Source organism: Arvicanthis niloticus, chromosome 2, assembly GCF_011762505.2.
Source record: "Arvicanthis niloticus isolate mArvNil1 chromosome 2, mArvNil1.pat.X, whole genome shotgun sequence".
Taxonomy (NCBI): Eukaryota; Metazoa; Chordata; class Mammalia; order Rodentia; family Muridae; genus Arvicanthis; species Arvicanthis niloticus.
Genome location: NC_047659.1, coordinates 142,650,161 through 142,676,046, shown reverse-complemented (window position 1 = coordinate 142,676,046; position 25,886 = coordinate 142,650,161). Strand labels below are relative to the sequence as shown.

The 25,886-nt window shown below is 44.8% G+C and overlaps 1 protein-coding gene across 2 annotated transcripts in view; it reads right to left on the bottom strand.

Annotated features, from left to right (window-relative positions):
* Positions 1–25,886, bottom strand: part of Rab22a (RAB22A, member RAS oncogene family) — a 52,406-nt gene that overhangs the window by 11,975 nt on the left and 14,545 nt on the right. For both annotated transcript variants that reach the window (XM_034494833.1, XM_034494834.2), the window contains exon 3: positions 6,452–6,533. In XM_034494833.1, the coding sequence (XP_034350724.1) occupies positions 6,452–6,533 (82 nt within the window). The remainder of the gene's footprint in view (positions 1–6,451; positions 6,534–25,886) is intronic.

The window sequence follows — 25,886 nt, the reverse complement described above, 5'->3', positions numbered from 1 at the left end:
GGGGCAATAAACAATTGTTTCAGCTAAAAAAGCTTTTTAATTGAACTCAATGTAGTAATTCCCAAATTCATTTGTTCAATAGTCCTTTAAACTTTGGCTTCCCAAACTAAGGAGATAAAAACGTGCCGTAAATGGTTCTCTGAGGAGTGGCTGCATTACTGGGTGTCAAAGAGATCACACTGTAATCTAGATGTTGATTGTCCTGGACATGAATGCATACATTCAAATTCACTGCTTGAATGAGTCTGCAACTTGCTTTTCTGACATCTTCATGCATAGGTCTTGTCTCTCTTCTATAATATTACAATGCAAGCATGGTTTCTGCCTCCACTCACCACACACTGAGAGGGACACAGAAGGCAAAAGCCAGGGTAATCCAATGGGCCACTTCCTTGGATGAGTGTGGGACAGAAAATGTGAAGTTCTTTCTTCACTCAAATCTGGGTCTTGGGCAAATGTCCCAGTGTGGCGTTCCCCCACCAAGAGTCACACCGTCATGTTACCCTGACTTTGAAGCCTGGTCCCCAAGAGTGATGTGCATCTCTGTACCACATCCTGATCCCTTTGCGGTGGCTGGATGGTAGGCACTCTCCTCATTGAGAGTGAGAGCATTGCATGTACATACAGAACACACACAGCAACCCTGTGTCTCTTTAATGTCTGAGTTCATAGTCACCCTTCTGAAGATAAAGTGGTGACATTTGAACTGTAACCCCCATGAGAGAAGATGCATGAGGTGTGTCACATGGCCCTTTTGCCACCTCTGCCCACACAGTTGGGCACATGGTTCTTTTCATCTAAGAATGTGCTGTCTAGACACAGGTCGAGGGATTTGTTGCAAACTTGTTCAATTTTTAAAAAACGGCCCTGTTCCTTTTTCCCTCCCTTCTACAGTATGTTTGGTATCTGCAGCTGGTCTTGAATTCATGATGTATCCAAGGATGACCCTGAATGAAGGTATAATGGGCATAAGCCAGTGTGCCTCGGTTGTGTGGTACTGGGGATCAAACTCTAGACTTGTGCACCCAGCCCAGCCTCTTCTCTTAGCATTGTAGCTATACTTTCCTGCATTACTTATTAGGTGGTTGTTCTCAAAACTACAATATAACTTTCTCTGCTCCATTTCTATTTTGGATGCATGCTTCCTATAAAACAGCAGAACCTTACGTGAGTCTAACCTTGCCTATTAGAATCTTGCATGAATCTAACCTCATCTATGTCACCATTCTTTGGCTGCTGTTGCTAAGTGCTTCAAATCACACTAATAGTTGGAAGACCTAGCTAGCTGTCCAGAGGACCCAGCCGCCCGGGTCAGCATCAGTGCTCTTCTCGTCGGCAGGAGCTCCATGGCCCTCCTGAGGCTGCTGCTACTCAACTCTTACTTTCACCTCCCAAGACAACTTTGGTTTTGTATCTGGGAGATGGTTATGGCAGATGGACTTGTTTGCACATCTACAGTGTGCTAGAGACTCTGCCCACTGGCTTGCCTCCACTGCTTCTGAGAAGCCACGCCCACTCACACTGTTCTCTGGTATATATGTCTGGCAGTTTGACTAGGGCCCTTGTTATATTTAAAGGTTTGCTGAAGCCCTTAGACTTGAGAGTTGACGTTTCACCAAAGTGGAAGAATCCAGCCGTCAACCATGAGGTCTGTACCCTGCACCCCTGTTGCTTGCTTCTCCATCTCTCCTGGGTCCGGGGCTGCTGAGGCTGCCCAGGCCTTCCTGCCCCTCCTTCCCTGCTCTACCAAGTCATCTGTTCTTGACACTGTGGCTCTCAATCTTAGCATTCTCATTCTATGTGTTGTGAACTTCCTTTCTGCACAGCTTCCCATTTGCAGTTGGTCTGCCATTCTGTGAACCGTTGGACAGATTTAAAGGCCTGCTTTCAACTCTGGTCCAGATGCTCATCACAGGGTCATCCTCTGCTCTTGATTCCCCACACATACAACAAATAACCGCATACCGGCCAGCTGCCACACTGTCATTTTGAAGAGTGGTAACTCTCATCATCTTGAGACTGATTTTGAACTGTTAGGATGGCTATAGCAGGCCACTGTCTCTCTTCTGAATGAAATGCTTCATCACAATGCTTACGGACTTTATCAATGCCGTCTAACGTGTGCATTGGATTTAAACTCCAGCTGTTGTAAGAGGCAGCAGTGAGTCTCTACTCAGTCTTGTTTTGCGATGTCCCCTCTGCACATTCACAAGGCTTAAGGAGGGTCTTATCTTTCCAGGGCTTGCTGCTCTTGCCCAGTTGCTCTTAACATTCTCAGACATCTCCCATTATCATAATCTTAAAAACACATTTTCTGGTTGGGTGGTAGTGGTACACTCCTTTAATCCCAGCACTCGAGAGGCAGAGGTAAACAGATCTCTTTGAGTTTGGGGCCAGCCTGGACTACAGAGTGAGTTCCAGGACAGCCAGGGCTACAAGAAGGAACTCTGTTTTGAAAAACAAAACCTACACAAACAAACAAACAAACAAACAAAAAAACCATTTCCTGCTTGACTCTGCTACCCTGTGCCCCAGTCCTGGGAGCTAGCTGGGTGTCCTGTGAGGCCTGAACCATGCCTGTGTGTGCAGCCTCAGCCTTGCTCCCTGGGTGTTTGGCAGCACTTTCAAACAGACTTTGTAAAGTATTATCCAACATTTATAAGCCAGGGTGGCCATTATGAGTGACACTCCCCTGCTGACTTTGAAAGTCTTCCCTGTTCTGATGAAGAAAGAAGACTAACACAGATAAGGAGATTCCAAAGATGTCATCCCCAAATCTGGCTCTGGATTAGGGGACAACAAACTTTGCTCCTGTGGATCAGACAGCAAACAGCATCAGCGCTGTGGCCCTCACTTCTGTCACAGGATTACTGTGGAGTATAAGCACTGACAGTGAACACACAAGCATGGCTGTGTGCCAATAAATCTTTACTTACAAGAGTGGGTACCTGGTTCAACATGGCCCACAGTCTGCCAATCCCAGCTCTAGATGCTCCTAAGCTGTCCTTGTCCTAGTTTAAGCACTTACAACTGCTTATGTGAGCACTGTGAAAACTGACAGTCTTCACGCTGTTCTGACCTCTATGGAACACTCAGTCAGAGGAGGCAGACAAAGAGTTGTGAGCACGACCATTACAGATGTGCCACATAGGCAGGCTGCACTGGGGATGCTGCCCTGTACTTTTGGTGGACTTAGGACAGACATTCATGGTAGTCATCTGTGTGTATGTGTGTGTGTGTGCTGGGGTAGAGGAACAAGATGAGCTTGCTCAAACTGCAAACAGTAAACAAAGTACTCATAAATGTTTCGTCTTAAGAAAATAAATATAACTGTGAAAACAAGTTTCATTTAACCTGGCAGTTGAACAAACCGCGGCTTCATTTCCCAGGCAGCAGCTGGTTTTTAGCATTGGTGAGAAGATAGACGGCCTGGCTAGGAATGTGCAAGCATAACATGGGACCTCTCAGTTCACAGTGGACTCTCCCAGGCCTCAGAGACGTCACTTAGAAAACATCAGAGGGCTCCAGTCTGCTCTCCTAGGTGCTTCTTAACCTTCTGACAAACAAAGGCTGTTTCCTCGGCACTTCCTTCCTTTTCATGTAACAAGCTCCCTCGTCACAGACTCACATGCCATTCAATTCTTATTTGCTTTCATCAACTTAGTGAAATCACTCTGCTATCCATGGAAACTTGTCAGAAAAGCCATCATTCAGAACTACATGTGGCAACAGATGTGAGGGTCAAATGGGGAGGATGCCTGTTCAGTTCATCAAAAGCCTTTTGATTCTGCAATGGTTATGGATTCCCACCAACAATCTCAACACTACAGAGCTAAGCAATAAACATGTTCTCATCAGAGACTTATCACTAGAGTCAAGTTCGACCCACAGTAGGCAGAGACGGTCTGTCCTTATCTGTCCCAAGGTGGACTACCAGGCAGTTGACAAGAATACTAACATTGAAGCCAGGTACTTGGGGCTGCAAGCACCAGAAAGGCAGTCCCTGCCTCTCAGAGGCCACAATCTAATGCAAGACAGGAAAAAAAAAAAGGCGACAATCTCATGGTTGAGAGCAAGCAAAGACTTTTCAGGAAACAAAGTTAATCTGCTCCTACCCAATTAACCCCTGGCCATTAGTTTGTCCTCAGGTACTTGGACCACAGCAGTAAGCAAGACACTGCAGGCACAGCTCTCAATATTCACATCTCAGTGAGAGAAGCTGTCGATAAAGGCGGATAGCCAAGCAGACATGAGATTCATAATGAATGTCTTAGAAATGAAGAAGGGCAGTGACAGAACAAACCTGAGGCCCTGCTCAGGTACAGGAGGCACAGAAAACCCTGAGCTCTACCATTTTGCTTGACAGCAACAGCTGGTAAGAAGCCTCTAAGCACTAGAGGAGGCATGTGCTAGCGCGAAGGACCAGTATACGTGAAGGCCTGACAGCAGCTATGTGGAAGAACCTGCATGGCGGTCAGCAGGCAGGAAGAGCAGTAGAGCAGGACACATGGGCTTCATGGGTCCCTTAGAACATAACTGAAGGGAAGGATCATCAAGAAGACAGTAGAGTCTGAGTGTTGTTCCCCACCATCTGGGCTCTTGTGTACAGTGACATGGGTCAGGGCTGGGTGGAGGAAAACAGGAACAGAAGTCAAAAGGCTACAGAACATTTGAGTGAAAAAGAAGGCAGCTGAAGGCAGCAGAGTGGAGAGCTGAAGAAGTGATGGCCAACAGCTGCCAAGACAATCTCCAGATCTGAGTGTAAGAAGCACAGCTTTCTGGCCATAGAGGTGTCAGGACAGTTTCTCTTTGCATGACAGAAGGAAGCTCCAAGGCTGGACAGTTACCAGGCGAAGGATGGGAAGATAACAATAGAATATAGAGCTGCGTGCACACTGGAGAAGCACACAAGCTGACTGGCAGGAAGAGGCAGAGCAGAGTCCAGTTCTGGATGAATGCTAATCCTTGAACTAACCCTGAAATCTGGAGCCCTGGGCATGTCCTTCTGAATGGTGAAAACTGGCCACACATGGTATTCCTCTCCCTATGTTTCCAGCTTCAGGATCTCCCGGTCAAGGGCTGTAGGATGGTACTTTAGGGAAGGAAGGCCAGATCGTACCACAGAGCAAGCAGTATCTACTAAAAAGTTAATTGGAAGCGGGCAGGTAAGGGGAGGGCAAAAAGCAGGCAGTCATGGTCCTCAGGCTCCTCCGACCACTTGAGTAGAGTGGAGGGGCACCCCTAGGCATTCCTGTCACTTTCATGGTCTAAACTCACTGTGCTAGTGGAGCATGTGTGGCAGCATTCGAACATCAACCATGTGAGGGGGTAGCTGAAACCTGGGATCCAGTGCAAGGACACATTATCACTCCCAGGGAAAGTCCTAGCACAGCGTGTAGATACATCCACTAGGACCCTGGGAAGCAATGCCTCTGCAGGGTGGAGAGGGGTGGTGACTGCCGTCCTAGCCTCCATTCTAGATGCACACAGCCACCAACACAGAAGGGCAGCAGCTCTGATAACGTGATACATGGAACCCACACTAAAGGCAGCCAACAGCAACTGAGGCATAACCTCTGCTCAAATGTGCAGTGAGATACCAGTGTGGCGTCCTCCATTTGTTGGGGTGACTCTTGTCAGCTTTTCTGCCACACAGTATCCATGCTTTCTTAGATAGGAATGTTACGACAAACCATTTTTTCTGATCATTTCTGGTGTACTTAGAGCTTAGGGCAGTACCTTGCACCTGCCAGGTGCTCTGTTTGGACAGAATCATCTGAAAACTATCCCTGGCTGAATGATGGGGTAACTGTTGCAGGTACCTCAGCAGGGAAACTGGACTTGGTGTCCAAGGTGGAATGAGGCAGAGGGGGGCTTCTGTCCTGCTCCCCACTTCCTCAGATCTCATCCCACTGTGCAGCCGCAGCTCTCCAATGGCTCTACCCTGTGGTGAGGACAGCCAGAGCTACGGACAGGCTCCCTATCGGGCACTTAGGTGCCTGTCGCTAGGCACTGCATTAGCTAATCCATCACTTAAATTTACTCAAAGTTTATATGCTGCAAAGTCCCCTCTTTTAGCTTTTAAAAGGCAGCTATAAATGAGCTGAGCCTAGTTCCCCTTTCTACTGCTAATTCTTTTACATCTTTACTAGAGGACAGAGCCCCAAATCACACACTCTGTTCAAGGAACTTGATCAGGCCTGTTAGTCAGCATTTACTTTAAGACACTAAAAAGTATAAAAATGCCCTCAGTGCCCATTATCACTTTCTCCATCAGTAGACTTTGTGGCTCTAATTGAAAAGAAAAAGGCTGGCCCATGCAAATGGAAGTAAATGTGTCTCTGGTGCAGAGAAGTGAGGAACGGCGGACGACAGGGATGATGACAGTTTAGTTGGAGCTGTAATTTGGTTTGGGCCTCAGAAAAACATAGTAAATTAAAGAGTGACTTACTCGTTCTTGTCCAGCTGTATCCCAGATTAGGAATTTATGTAGCTCATTTTGGTACTGGACAGTCTTGGTCATAAAAGATGCCCTATAAAGAGAGACCTAAATGATCAGAACACAGTTATTTAACACCCGTGTCCATCCCCAGTCAGAATCATCACTTAAGACTTAGCACTCAGGATCCCAGCTCCCCACTATATCCTCACCAGGTCCCTCTGGAGTGCTGAGGGGTAGCAGATGCTGGCTGCAGCCTTTGCTAAAATAAAGCATTAGGTCATCTGCCTGACAGAGGAGGAAGCCTGAGAACTGAGAGACAGGTCAGCAATGAGGAGGCTCAGCCTCCCTCAGAAAGTGCAAGGCACTGTCACTCAAACAGGCGCCTGTCATAAGAAAGCTTGCTTTCAAATAGGGTTTCTTTTCTTTTATTCTTGTGAGGCTGTTTGGTGTGTGTGTGTGTGTGTCTGTGTGCATGTGTGCACTTATAAGGCAAGCACTTTTACTTGCTGAATGAACACTGGCCCCATGAGAAAGACCACTGTACAGTAGTCACAACACCTCAGACCATTTTGGATTTCTCCCCCAGTTCTCAAACCATGTGCCACACAAATAACTAAGTAAGAACCAGGACAACATTGGAGCTCACAGAATTATGATGCCAAACAAAAGTGGACAGGTGGCTTCTGGGACAGCTGGACCAAGGCAGTGGTGACCTCTGTACCAGATGACTGTGCTTCATGAACACAACAGGCTTCTCATCCGAGGCAGCCATGGTCATACTCAAAGTTTCTGTTATTAGGGGATCCTATACATTTTGCAGGACCTTGAGTAAAACTACCTGTGCATTTCTGAGGAGCCCAAGGACACAGCACAAGCCTGACAATCTCCATCTTGAGATGTAGGCCTGGAGCTATCCTCTGGGGAATGCTTTGTTTCTCCTGTTTCCCAACTCTAGTTCAAAGAACCTAGAAATAAATGGCCTTCTACGTGGTAAACAGCCAAAGGGTGTGTGTGTTTCTTAAAGATGGGTTTCCCTTTGTAGCCCAGGCTAGTCTTGAACTCACAATCCTGCTTCAGCCTCTGAGTGTTGAGATTATAGGTGTGAGTCAGCACGCCAAGCCTGAGTTGTACTCTTGAACTACCCTCCAATCATGCAATCTGGACAATGATTCAACGGCTAGACATTCTCAGGCATGCCCGAGTCTTAATTAGAGGTAATCTTCAGGAAAGGGCATTAGAAGGACTGTTGAAAGACTACTGAGCTCCTCAAGTATCAGAATTCTTAGAAATACTTATGAAAATTCATGGCCCAGCAGGCAGTCTCCCAAACCCCAGCTTAAGGGTAGGAAGGAAATGGAGAAGCCAATCCTGGCTATACTCCATGGAGCCCCAGGGAAAGTTTTGTGATAGAGGGTCTCCATAAAGCTCAAGTATTAGGAACTTCTGGGAGTCACTCTGACTAAATCAACAACTAAAACAGCAACAGGACTCCTCACTTCAGAAAGACCTAGTAATCAGAGACCACATGGTTTTGGAGAAAGTGAGTGTTGGTATCGGGCTACAAACCCAGCGATATCACATCTAGGTGCCATACATTCCCAGAATCCACCTTGCTACCTCCCACCTTCACCTGGGAAAGGCTACATCACCGCCCATATAAAACAGGCAGAACCCCCTGACCTCTCTCTCTTCTTCCATCTTCTTCCTCTACTTCCCCCCCCCCCATCTTTGCCCTATCTCCTGAATAAACCCCACTTGGAACCATTTGGTCTGGTGTGGTCTGTTCTAAGCCCCGCACGGATGTCTATCAGTGAGGAGAGAAGACATGTCTACATAGGTGTTATTGTTCAGGAAATACTCAGTTGAAACTCTCCAAAAAGTCCTAAAAGTTTGCCACTCAGCTCTTATCAACAACACCGTGATGTGACAGCAGGACAGACAGGACAGGCCATATTCCTGGTGGACTGAAAGCTGAGGAAGGAAGATGCAGGGATCAAGAGCTACTTCCTTTAGCTAAGAACTCCTGCAAGTTCTCCCTGCCATCAACTGGTTCCCTCAATGAAAACAGACTTCCATGCATCAGAGGACACAGGCCCAGCACTGAGGTCTTCAATATCTGAGAAGAATGAGCCCCACCACCCCACACAGCCCCCACTGCACATCCTCCCAGGCTACCCACAGCTCTTCCTCTGTAGCAGGACACTGTTTGCAGCTGTCTCTTTGCTGTCCTGGAACTTAGTCAACTTTTACTGTGGTTGCCCACAGGCTACTTAGAAGAAGTCCACTCCCTCATACCCCAGCATGACGAACAAAGTGTCACTCAAACATTAGGGAAGGCTCTTCTCCAGCTTGGCCAGAATGTAGCACAAGGAAGTGGTGCAGTAGGGTAGGGCTGCCTTGTTGAGAGTTCTACTTGCCTTCTGCCCAGTTAACAGCCTCAATCCTTGTGTTAGCCACAGGCTTCAAGCAAAACCTGGGGTGGCTGCAGACACTCTCTGTGCTCCCCCATCGTGGTCATGAGAGCCTTTGCAATTCACTGTGGAAGACGTTAAGGACTTCACTGGGTGATGTGGTCTCATCCATGGGTTGAACCTCCAAGTCCAGTCTGTCACTCTCTCCCCTCCCCTCCTCTGAGCCCTTAAGATGTCTCTTCATAGCACCAACCATTCTTGCTGATTTTAAGAGAGTGAAATTCTAATTTATCTCAAATCACTTTATCCTTGACATATATATTTGGTGTCTTCCTGTAGTAGTAACATCTAGACTAGTATCAGACTTGGGAGTGATGTTGCCTGCTGTTTCTCAATGGTCTCTGTTGGGTTCTGGGCTAGCTACCAAGACAGAGACTGCCTACTGGACTTAAATAAGAATTTCTTGCCAAAGCTACAGTGCTGTCTACTGAGGACAGGACTTGTCATAACTGATCTAACTATACAATGGAGACGCTTTACCACACAACACGGTGTCTAACCCCATACTGGTCCCAACTTTTAGGTTGTCAATCACAGACTCGAAGCCTGCCTTTGACACCATGTGACCACGCCTGTCTTTTATTAACTTGCATCCAATTTTGTGATAAGAGTTGTTTGGGTCTTCATTTTATATTTAGTCTACACTCAAACCTCAGTGCCTGAAATAAATCCTTAAATCAAATCCTAATCTTTGGGTGACTTTACTCCAATTTCCTGCTATCACTGCTTCAACTCTGAGATCCATCCTCTACTGTTCAAGTTAAATGACACAGAGGGGATGATAACTTCAGTTGTCTTGCATTTTGAAAAAAAAAAAAAGGCGCTGGCTCCCTGCCATTCAAAGGATACATTTCTATTTCCCAGCCTGCCATTTACTCGTTTGAGAAGCTTACTTTTCACTACTAAACTGTCTCTTTTCAGTCTTCTCGGCAGAACGTATTACCTCTGTAATATAAAGTCCCTACTACATTATTTCTTAAAGCTACAACACCTTTCATATGCTTCTCCATTTTTCATGACATTCTAAAAATATGACTTCCACGCACATCAAGTAGTCAGGATCTTCTGTCAGAGTATGAGTTCCCAGTAAAACTACTTGTTACAAAGTGTCTAAAGTTTTCCTTTTCTTTAACTCCAGCAACTTGTTTACCTCGCCTGGAATACAGATGTGCAATGGCGTGACTGCAGATTCCCTACTTTGAGATCTCTCTTGTGATTGGCACATGAGGTGAAGTTCCCTCCTCTGTGGTGCAGGGTGAACAATGCAGCACGCTGTCAGATGAACACCCTAGATCTCAAGGCTACACATGCTGACAGTACACTGCTAGACACATGCCAAGATGGACATGAAGACATGAGCACAGATGACCCTTACAGGTCCTCTAAGAGAGACAAAGATCTTGGGAAGGTGAAGGCAATTCAAGGAGCATCTGGGGCTCAGAGGGGATTTGCTGAACAGAGGGAACACCTACCTGGGGCCTCTTCTTTAAAGCCTAGATATTGCCTGTGTGTGGTGGTCGATGTTTATAATCTCAACATTTGGGAGTCTAAAGTGGGAAGCCCTTCAGTTCTAGCAGCAGTCTTAGGAGTACTCACAAGTGCTGTGACGAGCGAGCATGCATCCTACAGTGATAGCTTTCTTACCATTCTCCACACTCTTTATCTGAGACTACCCATGTGCAAGGGCTAGCAGGACACACTGCAGCTGCCACTCACTCATACTGGTAGGTGTATAATAGGTTGTTCTCTAAGGTTGTGTTCATTCCCTACAAATTCTTTATTTTCTGCACCTTGGTCACATGTTCAAAATTTTTTTGGAAAATATTGAAAACCTAGGAAGAAAAATATCTAAAGAGTTTGGCCTCCCCTTTCCTATAGTTTTATGAATAACTTACAATACTTTCATGTCATAAACAATAAAGTCAACAATGATAACTGCTTCACCTAAGTGTCAGCTGCTGTCAACCCTCTTCCTGTCTGCCTGCTTGTGTGTAAACCTGGAGCCCAACTGTAAGCTTCTGGGCTGTGGATCTTCATCTCTGCTCAGGGTCAGAGCCACGATAGGGCTGCTGGGATCCCAGGACAGCTAACTGGACCCCAGCTCGAGCACTTTGCTGCCTTATTGCTCCAAACACTTGACCTTGCACAAACACTGGTAGGCAAGGAGAATAAGACCTCTCCAATGCCCCTGAGAAACTCAACTGGGAGGGCTGGTCAGGGAGACAGACACTTTAGAAGATCCTTACAAAGCTTTTTACAAAAGGGACCATGAGCAGCCAGAGCCAGGCAGTGATTTTTGTTTGTTTGTTTTATTTTGGTTTTAGTTTTCTGAGACATAGTTTTTCTGTGTAGCCCTAGCTGTCCTGGAATTCGCTCTGTAGACCAGGCAAGCCTCAAAGTCAAGAGCTGGGACTAAAGGTATGTGCCACTGTGCCAGCTTCAGAAGGTGATCTAAAGATGGAAGTAGGGAGTGTACCAATGGGCCTGGAGGGTGGCAGAAGAAGCCACAGGCCAAGGCAGTCAGTCACTAGAAGCTGCAACAAGCTCCCTGGGAACTGCCAGGAGGAACCAGCTTGGCTAATACCTTGGGTTTAGGTTGGTGAAGCTGGTTTTAGACTTCTGGCCTCCAGAACTACAGGTGGGAATACCCGTGTTCTTCCTCAGACTGTTAGGGTTAGGGTTAGGGTTAGGGTTAGGGTTAGGGTTAGGGTTAGGGTTAGGGTTAGGGTTAGGGTCAGGGTCAGGCTGCTGCTGTGATGTGAGGAGGTAAAGGAACATGGGTCACAGACTTTCCACAGAAAGGGGAGCTGCTCCTACAAGTTAGGATGATGGTACATATGGGCATAAATGACAAGCAAGCACATAAAGAGCATTGTGGAGACTGGAGCAGAGGACGAGGTCCGACCGCATTTATAGCAGCCTGGCCTGAACTGGATTCCATAGGGAGGAGCAGCTGTAGTGTTGTTAAGAGGCCAAAGAAGGCTAGGGCAGGGGGAAGGCTGCTGGGGATGAGAGCATGGTGTGAGCTAGTGGCTGCCTCTCCACAGAGGTGATCTTTCTGCCCTGGCTGCTCTCTCTGTACTACTGCTCAACAGACACCCTAACAAAAATCATCCCTGCTTTTAAAACCAAGCCTTACCTAAAGAGCAACGTTGGTAAAATCAGAATACTTGTAGGTTTCGTAGACTAACTTCACTTCTTTTTTACTGGTGTTCCATCTGAACTCAACAATGTGCACTACTTTAAAACTCAGAGCTAGAATGAGCCACTGACAGAAGAAGAAGAGATGCTAGCTGATGTGCTTAGAAGGTCCTCAGTGGCCCATGGTGTGTGTGACAGACCTTACAGGGCAGGAGACATGAGAGCAGCATCTGGGGAACATTATGCACTTTGAGAGCATAGGCACGGGCCAGGGAGATGGCTTAGCAGTTAGGAGTACTGGGTTCTCTTACAGGGGACCCAGGTTCAGCTCCCAAGCACCAATGTGGCAGCTCCCAAACGTCTTTAAGTCTAGTTCCAGGGAAATCTTCTCAGCTCCACTATGTGAAATATGTAAGTTCAGGTGAGCACAAATATGTATGATCCTGGACAAAGATGGGCAAGGCCTGACAGGCAGAGGTGGGAGGAAGGGACAGCTGGCTGTGACTGGTAAAAGAAAGGCAGTGGGCTCAGCTCATCTGAGGCAACTTTTCAGGTGCTTGGGCACACGTGCAATGGCATATTTCGGCTGTTCTTCAAGTTGCTTCACTGCACTTTATACAGTAATTAACAGTGTCAAGGGTGTGAGCTGTAGTTTGGAGTTTACAGGTGCTATCTTATATGTAGGACAGTCCTGAAAGTGGAGCCGCTGGGCAAGACTGAAGGAGACAATCATTGCACACTGGGTGAGAAGCAGACCTTCAAGGGAGTCTTGCAGCTTGGTTGAATAGTTTTGATGCCATGTACCATGAAATGAGTCAACTGAGTCAACCATTCGTGAAAATGAGTACTAACTTCACAGGTGTTTCCTAAAGGTTCGTGTACTTAAGGCTCTGGCACCCAGCATGACCTTACTGGGATGTGTAATGAACCTTTGACAGGTCAAAGGGGACCGAGGCTTCCTGACTTCTCTTGATTTGCTTTTCAGTCATGAGGTCCTAGAGCCTACTCTGCTACACTCTCTCATGATGCTTTTGCTGCCTCAGCATAGGACAGAAGCAACACACAATGGGGTCAACTGAGCATCCAGGGGCAGCCTCCAAAACTGTAAGCTAAAAGAACTGTTCCCACCTTCTGTAAATGAATCATCTCAGCTATTTTATTATAGAGACAAAAAAAATATGTCATTTTTCTTTCACTATAAAGATAGGGCTTTACAAAAACAGTAATATATTGAGGTATTGTCTTGGTTAGCCTTGATTATAAACTTGCCACAGCACAGAAAAGTCTAAGAGGATATTGACTGTCTTGAGTGATGTGGGACGGGCCATGCCGTCATCCTTAGGCAGTTACAGCCGGGGGTATAAGGAAACTAGCAGAGGGGCTGGAACACGCTCAACTGCTAACAACATTTCTTGTTTTTTCATAGCACCCTAGTTCAGTTCCTAACACCCCAGCAAGTATAACTTTACCTCCAGGGGCTGGGACACTATTTTCTGGCCTCCACAGGCATCCCCCCCAACATATACCTATACAGAAAGATATACTCCAGGGGCTGGGACACTATTTTCTAGCCTCCACAGGCATCCCCCTCAACATACACCTATACAGAAAGATATATGCCCCCCCACTCTCAATAAACAATCTTTAAAAAAAATGAAAACAAAACCAAAACTCTGAGCATGAGCCTATGAATAAGGTTCCTGTCCCTCAGTGATGATCTGCCACCTGAAGTCACTGAAACAAACCTTTCTCCAAGTTGCTTTCCATCAGAGTGGTTTATCACAGCAGTAAATGAAATGAGAACATGTGGAGTTGATGTACAATAAAATGTAGTATAATATTTTCAGGCCAATAAATTTTAAAACTTCACAGTCTCATGTACCTATCAACCAAAATTATTAATATAGTCATAACATTTTCCAGTCCTAGAAATCTTCCTCACATACATTTCCAGTTCACCTTTTGCCTAAACTGATCATGGAGTGAGTCTGATCGTGAGGAACTGACTTTGAATACACAACATCTTGTAGAAAACTGTGTGTGGTGTAAGCCATGTCTAGAATCCCAGCACTGAGGAGAAGAATCAGGTAGATCCCTGGGGCTCACTGGCCAGCCAGTATAACAAGATTAGTGAGCTTCAGGTTCCAAGGGAGACTTTGCTTCAAAAGATAAGGTGGAAAGAAATTGAAGAAAACATTGGATATTAACCCCTGGCTTTCACATGCAGAAGCATACAAGTGCATGTTTCTGGTGCTACTCTTATAATAAGGTTTAGCAATGCTTGTGTGTGTGGTTATACACTGAGTGATGATATATCCTTCCGCTTAAACCTCAATTAAGTGATAACCCTTCAGTCTCTAAGCTTGGACTATGTCCCCATTAAGAGCTGTTAATGTTGGATTTTCACACCTGGAGAACAGGGTCTTCATCTCTGTTCAACAGGAAGAAGCTTCAGAAAATGCAGGATCAAGGGAGTGTAAAGTAGGTGTGGTGGCTCACGCCTATAATCCTAGTAGCTGGAAAGCTGGGGCAAGAGAATCACTGCAAGTCTGAGGCTAGCCTGGGCTACATACATAGTGAGTTGCAAGCCAACCTGGGCTACAGAGTGTGACCGTGTTTAAAATATAAGAACAACAAACCTTCAAAAAGATGATCTAAGTCTCAAAAAGAAAAATTGAGGCTGAGCAGAAAGATGAGGAGAAGTTAAGGGGACATGTAAGGAACCCCTCACATCACCTGTAAGGATCCACTCACATCACATGTAAGGAACCCCTCATATCACATGTAAGGAACTCCTCATATCACAAGAAGCCCCTCCCATCTGCTGCCGGGAAATCTCTTTAGCAAGATTATAAACTATGTTTACAGTCAAAATATGTTTTGGCTTGTGACCTAAGTATAACAAGGCTTCCTTTGACCTATGTTTTTGTCTAATGGCCTAGGAACCTGTACCATACACTCTGTAAACCACTTTAAAGTCTTGCAGCCAATGACAGGAATAAGTGAACATTTCCACCCAATCGTTTGCATCTTTGAATAACTTAAATGGATGTGACTTCAAAAGCCACCAAGTTCACATAAAGAGCAACTAAGACACACACATGTGGAGGAGCGGCTGCTCTGCAGAGAGGTGGCTGCTCCGAGCTGTGCAGTGCTGTCCTTCTTCTACATGTCCAATTTCACTCTCAAGGCTGTGCTTACATCTATATTTTAATAATGTATTTAATAATATTTAATAAACTCCAAGTCTGCTTCAAAAACCAAACCAAACCCTAAAAACAAAACAAAAACAAACAAACAAACCAAAAGAAAAAACCCCCCAAACTAACCAAGCAACAACAAAACAGATAGATGAGGGTTAGTGAAATGGCTTCAGGGGTAAAGGTGCTTGGTGGCAAGCCTAAAAACTTGGTTTTCTCTGCAGGACCCACAAAGGAACTTTAAATTGTCCCCCAATCTCCACATATGTGCTGTGGCATAGGCCACACAAAATAAGGAAAGGTAGAATTCCACACAAAAATAAGGAAAGGTATTTAAAATTTTTAAAAGGTACTAGATACAGTATACAATTGGAATCTTGGAGACAGCAGACAAAAGGATCAATTGCATTGAAGACAAGTAAGTAGAAATTGTGAAGTCCTCAGAGAAAAAGTAAAGAGATGAGAAAAGGCGCGATCGGAAGCTTCCATGGCTTAGCAAGCACTCTGCACACAGAACTCCCATATCACTCAGGAGACAAGAAAATGGGGCACACACAAAACACAACTCCTAAAAATCACCGTTATTAATGTCTGCATTGTGTAAAAGTCAAATTTCAAGTCCAAGAAGCTTGGACTTGAATATATTTTGTGTATCAAGATAAACTGGCCAAGAGATAAATCATGGGCTCCTGAAGCAGCTAGAGACTAAAGACAGACATTACACACACAGAAGACACAGGGAGGGCGAGCTGTTCAACAGAAACACAAACACCAGGCCCACCTGAACAGTGAATGTAACATTCAGTAGAGACTAGAAGAAGCAAGGAAGGAAGTGCCCAGGCCAGGGAATACATCTTTCCAAGTGAGGTGAGCGCCTCTGCAGGCCGTGAGGCCAGTCCTCAGGAGCTAGAACAGCACTTCTAAGGCAGCCGGTATGACTATCACAGTTCCAAGGCACACTCTGAAGGGAGTGCAGAGCGTAACACTAGAATGTGGACTCAGCAAGCACCTCCAGGAGGTTTGTAAGAAAGAACCACCAGTGCTCTCTAATCAATCCTGCACAGGATGGGGGAAAGACCACTGGGACGGAGAGCTCATCAGTGCTGGCAACATTTACACAGCACTGACACTGTGCTTGAGGAACTAATGGGCCTAAATAAAACATGGGTTTCAAGGACAAACCTACAATTAATTTTAGTGGATCTAAAACTTTTCTTAAATCAACACCCTCCTACTCATATTAATGTCCTGATGAACTAACACAATGAAATTAAATGAAACAATTGCAGCTGGCAACATGACCCGGCCATGAACATATTGAATATCTCCTTAATATCCTTATGCATCACAATCTTTCTCTTGCTAAGGCACTGTCATTTAAACACAAGACCAGAAGCACAATGGCGCATGTCTGTGATTACAACACTCAAAAGGCCGAGGCAGGAGGAATGTGAGTTTAAAGCCAACCTGGGCTACATAAACAGTTTCAGATCAGTGTGTGCCACATGGCAGGACTCATTTTCAAAAAACAACATAAAAGCACCTCCAAACAACAACAAAACATCAAAAATCTGAAGTATCTAAAACAGAATTTAGGTGAAAGATGGCAAAAGGTATCCCAGGGTGGAGGAAATAGGTGTTCTAAGAAGCCAAACCCTCCAGTAAGAAAAACAAACAGCATGCCTTCTTCAACTTGTTCAGTGATGAAACTGAAGCTCAAACTGTTTAAAGTAGCAGGAACAGGGAGAATCATCAAAAATAGGGAGTTAACTTTGAAAGCACCATGGTGTCAGATTACTAGTGGGGCCAGCAGGACAACTCAGTGAGTAAAGGTGAGTTTACAATCTGAGTCCAGTCCCCAGGATGCAGGAAAAGGTGGACAGAAAGAACCAGATCCTCAAAGCTGTCTTCTGAAATCCACAGGTGTGGGGCTTCAAAGTCCCTTAACAACAGCTATAGCATGGGCGGGGATTGGGGCTTGTAAGACAGCTATTCAGTCAGTGAGGTTCTTGCTATGCAAGCATAAAAGCTTGCTTAGTTAGGGATTCATTCCTGTGAACAGACACCATGACAAAGGCAACTCTTATAAGGACAACATTTAATTGGGGCTGGCTTACAGGTTCCGAGGTTCAGTCCATTATCATTAAGGTGTCCTGGCAGCATCCAGGCAGATATAGCACTGGAGGAGCTGAGAGTTCTATCTGAAGGCTGCTAGGAGAAAACTGGCTTCCAGGTAGCTAAGAGTCTTAAAGCCTATGCCCACAGTGACACACCTACTCCAACAAGGCCACACCTCCAGATAGTACCACTTCCTGGGCCAAGAATATTCATACCATCACACTTGTCTGGCTAAACCCCAGGCCCACATAAAAAAGCCTGGTGTGGTGGAATATGTTTACAGCCCCAGGGCTGGGGAGGTAGAGAAGGGGGGATGCATGGAAGTTGGCCTTGCCTAATCCATGGGTCCTAAACTGCAGTGAAAGATCCTGTCTCGAAAGTAAAACCAAAGATGCTCAGGACTCTTCGACAGCTGTATTTACAATATAACAGTGGAGGAGGGTGGTGAACTTTGCTTAGAGAGAATTCCTGCATGCTACACAGGATGTGTCAATGTATTTATTTATTATTTAGTCTTTGTTCAATAGATCATGTATTTTAAGTGTAATTGAAGTCAACAAAAAAAGGGAAGAGATGTATGGAAATATGATTTTCAGACTCTGTGTGCGCGCATGTGTGTGTGCATGCACGGAACTTAGGAGTTCTTAAAAATTTTATTTTACAACTGACCTATAACTGCAATCCTAAAGGTGTAATAAATGTAAGTAAAGGTGGGGCTGGTGGCTCATGTCTACAGTCACAGCACTTGAAGATGAAGCTATGCAGAGGCTTACCATGAATTTGACACTAGTATGGACAACACGTGTGTGTGTGTGTGTGTGTGTGTGTGTGTTTCTAGGCTGGCTTTGACTACAGCATGAGAAACTGCCTTAAAAAAAATCTAGGACTGTGATAGTTTGGATGAAAATGGACCCCATCGGCGCCTATGCTTGGTCCACAGTTAGTAGAACTGTTTGGAATGGGTTAGGAGTTATGGCCTTGGTTGAGGAAGTGTGTCACTAGGGTGGGCTGGAAGCTTTCAAAAGCCCACATCGGGTCAAGTGTCTTTCTCTCTGTCTGATGCCTCTGGATAAAGATATAAAGCTCTTAGCTACTGTTCAAGCACCATGTCTGTCCGTTCCCCCACCATAATGATAAAATAGAATAAACCTCTGAAACTGTAAGCAAAGCCCCAATTAAATGTTTTCTTTTGATAAAACAATAATTTTCTGTACTCTGCCAATCATAATTTTATATAATAAATCACCAACTTTTATAATAAAAAATGTTTTCTTTTTAAAGAAATGCTGATCATGTCTCTTCACAGCAACAGAACAATAACTAATACACCCTACTAGCACAGGACTGTAAATAAGCTTAGTTAAGAGAATCACAAGTTAAAAGCCAACCAGAGCTAGAGTAAGTTGAAGGCCAGCTCAGGCAACTTGTGAAAACTCTGTCTCAAAAACTACCAGACTCTGGGGATAGAAGATATTGCCCAGTGAGTAATACTTGCCTAGAATAGAGTTTCAGATCTAGCTTCAGGGGCTAAGATGTAAATGAAACATGTCCTGAGAAGGACTGAAGGGAGTGAGAATGTGATGCAGACCATAGCAGATAGTAACGGAGGAAACCCATGCACAATAGTCTTGGCAGCATACTAGCAGACCTACAGAATAAAGGTCAATGATCCCAAGAAAAATTCACTTTACAAGAAGGAATTAACTTACTTCTTTTCTTCCTCCTCTGAATAAAGTTTCCATGAGGTAAGCTAAGTAGGTAACTATTCATGGGGTGCTGGTCTGTGCTGAGCATGTGAGAACAGGATAATAACCCAGTTGGCTTTTCCTATAGTGAAGGGTCAATCTCTCACCAGGCAGCAAGACCTCCACCACCGCACCCCACCATGCAGTCCCCATGACCTCCCAGTGCCTCCCCACTGCATTTCACCACTCACTCCTACACCAAACATCCACTGTCTTTTCATGATACTGGGGCAGGGTGTGGGACCACTATATAGTGAAACAGCCATTTTAAACAACAAAACTATTTGGACTTACAGAAATAAATGTTAAGTATAATTAAAATCAATTTATTTTCTAGTTTAAGAACTTGTACATTCAAGGTACACTGCACTATTGCCATGAATGCTAGTACAACTTCTACAGACGAGAATGCATTTCCATGAGTGGGGTGAGAGCTGGCCTGTCAACAGAACCCCAGCTCAAACCACATGCTGCAGTGTGCTGGCAGGACACCTCTCTTTAGGCTGGTCAACTTTTCAGCTTCTCCTCAGCCTTTCAGCCTGTGAGATTATCAACCAGTTGTCAGGTCAAATGTTTCTCAGTCTTGGTTTCTCTGATGTCATTGTGTTGGCTGTAACAGGTAGACATGGGTTACAGAATAACACAGGTAGACATGGGTTATGAAATACAGGTAGACATGGGTTATGGAATAAACCAGCTTGTGGAGGTTCTAAGACATGCCACTTGAGATGGTCCTAAAGTATCAACAGAAGCCACAGCAGATGACTCTCAGAAGGCCAGAAGACACTACAGATCCCACCCCGCCTCCTTCCTTCCCTCGGTTCCTCCCTCCTCCATGTAAGAGTACTCTAGCAGCTCTGGGGACAGGCTCACATGCCTGGTGAATCAGGAAGATAAACAGAGGCCTCCAGTCACAGCCAAGTAGTTAAGCATTCTTTAGCACTGCCCATGTTACAGCACCACAACCAACAATGAGCCCAGCCACCGTAGCCAGGCTACTTGGATTCCTAATCCACAGAAAACATGATGCCTGAAATGCTTGTTGTTTGATGCTACTAAGTATTGGGACAACTGTTACACACAATATATAAATACAGCAATCCACCATTGAAAAAAATAACATCTAAGAAGATAAAGTATCAGGATAAAATTCAAGAACCATTCTTGATAAAAATGCTTGCTCCACAAGACACACAAGAGACTGGCTCGTCTTCGTCACTGGTAACTTCAGTGAGCAACAACATGCCGTCCACTACTGAAGACATTAACGGTACAGCTCAAACACTCCCTTCAAGGCTGAGGAAAGGCAAAGTGTTGCTCTTAGCACTGTCTAGAGCTAAGTCTGTGAACAAGGCATGGGGGAAACGACAACTAAAAACATCCAACTAAACCACCACCAAACCAACTGAAGAGCAAAACAATCCTAACTTTGTGATGACGTGACCATTCTCTCCAAAAAGCCCACAGCACACCTGTGAGAATAAATGGAGGCACTAGGACTAAATACCAACAAGGCCAACACATAAAAATCAGTAATGGTCTATACAAAAGTGAAAAGCCAAAACCAAAACCAAACCATTTTCACTCAACTAAACAGATCCATCAACTAAACAAACAACTAAAAAACCCATCAAACATTTAGAAATAATTTAAAATATTTCCAATATTTCTCACATTAAAAACAATAAAACAGGGCTGGAGAAACAGCTCAGTGGTGAAGTGGTCATACTGTACTTGCAGAAAACCTAACACAAGTGTGTATGACACACACTTCAATTTTAAAAACAAACCCAAACAGCCCTATGAAGCAGTGCAGAGACACTGTGTACGGGATGGGCAGAGGAGCGAGTGGGAAAGGACAGAACCCACAGAAAGAGGAAAGCTTGACTAACTCACAGTAATCAAACATTTTAACCCACTTCTCTCCATCAAAATGACAACAGGGTAACAGGAAACAGGAAAGTGAAAGGAAAGCAAAGCACCTAACTCCAAGGCCAGGCCACACCCATACCAGCACCAAGAGCAGGGGAAGTTTGCAAACAAACCTAGCATTACTGAGACCACTGCATGCAGGAAGACAGCACATCACACTGGATCCAAAGAAGGAATTATAGAATATATTTTCTCATTTTACAATAATTTTGTCAGTAATCCAATAAAAAATGAACTAAGTTATTTCTGTGTCTGTGATTGAGAAGCACATATTTAAATGACATATGGATCAAAGATAAAGCCAATAATAAATCAGAAAACACTTAGAACTAAATGTCAATAAGGTAACAAAATACACAAATTTGATGAGCTGGAGAGATGGCTCAGTGCTCTTGCAGAGGACCTGAGTTCAGTTCCAAGTGCTCATGGCATGCATGCAGCTCACAACCATGTGTGACTCCACCTCCAGAGGACCGACACCTCTAGTCTCTCGCGTACCTGCAGTCACATACATATACCCTCACATACACATAAATAAAAATAAATGTTTATTTTAGTTAAGGTTTAACTTAAAAGACACACACCTTTTAAGTTGCGTCTTAGGTTTCTACCGTTGTTATGAAACACCATGACCAAGAGCAAGTTTCAGAGGAAAAGGTTAGCTTGGCCTAGTATATCACTGAAGAGACAGGACAGAAACTAGGATAGGAAAGGAACCAGGTGGCAGGAGCTGATGCACAAGTCATGGAGGGGTGCTGCCTACTGGCTTGTTCAAACTGCTTTTCTTTTTTCTTTTTAAATAACTTTTTATTAATTCTCTGTAAATTCCACATCATGCACCCCAATCCCACTCATCTCCTTATCCTTTCATATATGCCCTCAGCTTCTGCAATCTCCCTGCCCCCAAAGAAAATAAAAATAACACCAAGAATATACAAAACATATAGAAAACATCTCGACATGGAGGCTGTAGTGTGTCAGTGTATCCCACAGTATAGTCTGCTGTCCACACATCTTTACTTACAGAGTGCATTGCAGTGAGTCACTGGTCTGGTCTGAGGCCCTTGGCTTCTGCTACTCTATCAGTACTAGATACTCACCGTACTCCTCATGATATTGCCCTGTGTCATGGAGGTCCTGCAGCTTTGGATCTGCAGGACCGGCCCCCTTTCATGCACTCCAGCAGTTCATAGATAAGGTAGATTTTTGGAGTGGGCCAATTCTAAGCCTTGGATCTGGGCCTGGCTACAGGGTGAGTTCTCTAATACTGCCCTGGCTAACGCATCCAGTCTTGCAGCTGGCAAGGGGCAAGGGACAAGAAGCAAAGTCTGCTCTCTTGCTCTCAGGAGGGATCACGTGTGTGTGTGTGTGTGTGTGTGTGTATACACCAGCAGAGTCAGCTCTATTGTGTTGCCCAGTCAAGGTGTGGGGATGACGTTCCCAAGTGCTATAGCTGGTGAATGGCAGGGCCAGCTCTCCTAATCTCATGATGCTCATGTCACTCCTCCCCCTTCCCAACCCCCACCCCCAGTAGGTGAGTGAAAGGGCCAGCTCTCTGGTGTTCATGTGGGGCGGGGAGGAGGGGGTAGCTGGCTCAACACCCTAACCCGGGGCCCTGCTCCCCCACTCTGCTGCCCAAGGAAGGCGCAGGGCCTTCGGTCTACCTACTTTCTTACAGAACCCAGGATACAGAACCCAGGACCACTGGCCCAGGGATGACTCCATCCATGATACACCCCTCCCCCCCCAATCAATCACTAATTAAGACAATACTCTACAGGCTTGCCTAATAGACCAATCTTATAAAGACATTTTCCTAACTGGGGTTCTCTCCTCTCAGATGACTCTAGCACGTGTCAAGGTGACATAAAATTAGCCCGCACAATGTGCAACAAAAGACTAAATGTTAGTGACCAATCCACTGATAACAAGAGGAGGAGCTTTCACATATTGATCAAGACAAAGGCAAAGACACCACAGTTGACCCATCCCAAATGAAAGCTGGTGTCAGTAGGAAGCCTGGCAGCCTTATGCTGATAAACTAGCAAGATGGAAGTCCATGGAAGAGTTAAGGCTGTTAAAGAGTGCAATCTATCAAAACCAGAGCCAGAAGTAACAGACAATTTGAATATGAACAATCTTACAACTATGAATGGAATTCACTCCTTAATTAACTCTATTACACAAGGAGTGCTTGAAGCCCAGATGGAAACACTGACAAATTTTACTAATCATTCAAAGAGTAAAAAGGAATGCTTTATACAAGCAGTGTTACTGAATAAGCATAACTTTGATACAAATCTGACAAGTTTGAAAAGGAAATGACATCACAGTCTCAGTTATATACAGGCAAATCCTAACAAGTAGCAATCAACTAAAGGACACTGTAACGCTAAATACCATCAATATGAAGGGATCTAGAATCACTGAGGAGACAAGCCTCTGGGTGACTTGTAGGAGGAGTTTCCAGACTGGATTGACCCACCCTAAATGTCCATGGTTGGGTCCTGGGCAAACACAGAGAAGTACACTACCGCTGCTCTGCAAAGACAACTAACTGTTTCTTCCCTTAAACTGTTTCTTGTCAGGTATTTTGTAACAGTGACAAAGAAATAAAAAAAAAAAAAAAAAATGGTACTGAGAATTTGGTTTGTTGTTATGATAAATCTGATCAGGTGATTTGCAAGCTCTACAAATCTGCAGAAGGAATGTGGAGGAGTCTGCAGTTGCGCACTACAGAGACCAGACTGTAAGCAGAGCCTGCTGCACGGCTAGAAGATCAGAGTGCTAACAGTGAAGACTTGCTCAGCAAGTTTCAGAGGTAAACTAGGAACTGGGCTACAGGCCATTAAAATTATATTCTATCTTCTGCCTGGGTCCTGAGACACTTATTGAGGATGAATGGAGTAATTTCAAGACAAGAGAATATTCAGGATGTGGCATGATAGTTCTTGCTGCTCTTATTAAGATCTTTTATAGTGAGAGATAGAGACATGAAAAATGCAAACTTCAGCAGGGAAAGAAGTATGCAGACAGTCTGGGAGACACACACAGACAGACACACGCCACATATAGCATACATAGACACACCATATACAGCACACACAGACATATAAACACACACACATACACCACATACACAAACACACTTGAGCCCAGAGGAAGGATGTCTGAAGGGGTATCCTGCTGGAAAACTGGGAAGTGTCCCCTAGGGTCAGCACACAAGAGACTGAAGCAACTGTAGCTCAGGAAGCAAGGCTACACCTGAGGCTCACGGCAGAATCTGGTAGTGGTGTCCATGTTTCATAGGTATGAAAGACTAAGGGTGATCACAGAGTCCTGTATCAAGAGATTCCAGAAGTCATTGAGGCCAGCTGTGTGGCGGGGTCACAGTTCCTGCAATGAAGACCCAAGTGGACACATCGTGAAATTGTGAAGGTGAGGCCTAAGTTGCAATGGATCCCAAGATATCAGTCATTCCAGGACCATGGACCATCCACAAGAAAAGGTGCAGGTTACAGTGTGGAGCTGGCCAAATAGAGGCTATGTGTGCTACAGGAAGCAGAGCAAGAGGAATGGCGCTAACCAAGCAAGTCCTTTGGAGCCAAGATCATTCCATCATGGGATTCATAAGCCAGATACTGAGCTGCAGGATTTGGAGTGTGTAATGCTGGGTCTAGTCTTGCTCTGACCTAGTCCTTCCTTGCTACGTTCCCATCTCCTGCTGTTTTGAATTGTAACTATTGACTTTATGCCACTGGACACTGCAATTACGTAACATGGTTTTAGTTTTTAGGAGCTCATAATTAAGAGATTGCCTTGAATTTAAGAAGACTGGGACTTCTAACAATGTTGTTAATTATGAGAACTTCAGAAGTTGGACTGGATGCATTTTACACAGTGAGATGGTTGTGAGTCTATGGAAACAAGGGTGGAAGGTTATAACTTAAAAGCAATATGCTTGGGTATTAAGCTGTTAAGGGGTGGTTTTGTAATGGTTAATGTTTTCAATTTGACAGGATCTAGAATCACCTAGGAGACAATCCTGCACATCTATAAGGAGTTTCCATATTGGGTTAATGGAGGATGGAAGATCATGAAGGGTGCCTAGACTAATGAACGGGGGAAAAGAACAATTGACTACCAGCTCTCTATTCCCTGACTGCAGATGCAATGTGTCTAGCTGTTCTCTTCTGCTGCCATGTCCTCTGTCACCATGGATTGTGTCACCTTAAATTGTTAGCTGAAGTAACCTGTCCCACTTAAGATGCTTCCCATCAGAAACTCCGCTTGTCATGCTTCTCAACCTTCCTAATGCTGTGGTGACCCCCAGCCATAAAATCGTTTCATTGCTACTTCATAACTGTAACTTTGTTACTGTTGTGAGTTGTAATGTAAATATTTTTGGGGACAGAAATTTGCCAAGGGTTGTGACCCACAGGTTGACAACCACGGTGTTATAGCAACAAGGAAACTAAGACATCAGTGACATATAAAATCTACAGGTCACGATCTGCACAGACGGATGCTACAAAAATCCAACAATGATAATCACATGGCATGTATTTAGCCCAGTACAGACAGAGAGAAAAACATGCTCACCAAGCCAACACCATTAACCCTAGCAGACAAGGAAAAGGATATTTTCTTTGAACAATTTGGTAAGGGATGCATACAATACACACACACACACACACACACACACACACACACACAGACACACACACACAGATACACACAGACACACACACAGACACACACACACAGACAGACAGACAGACAGACAGACAAACACAGACACACACACACACACACACACACACACACAGAGTCTGCT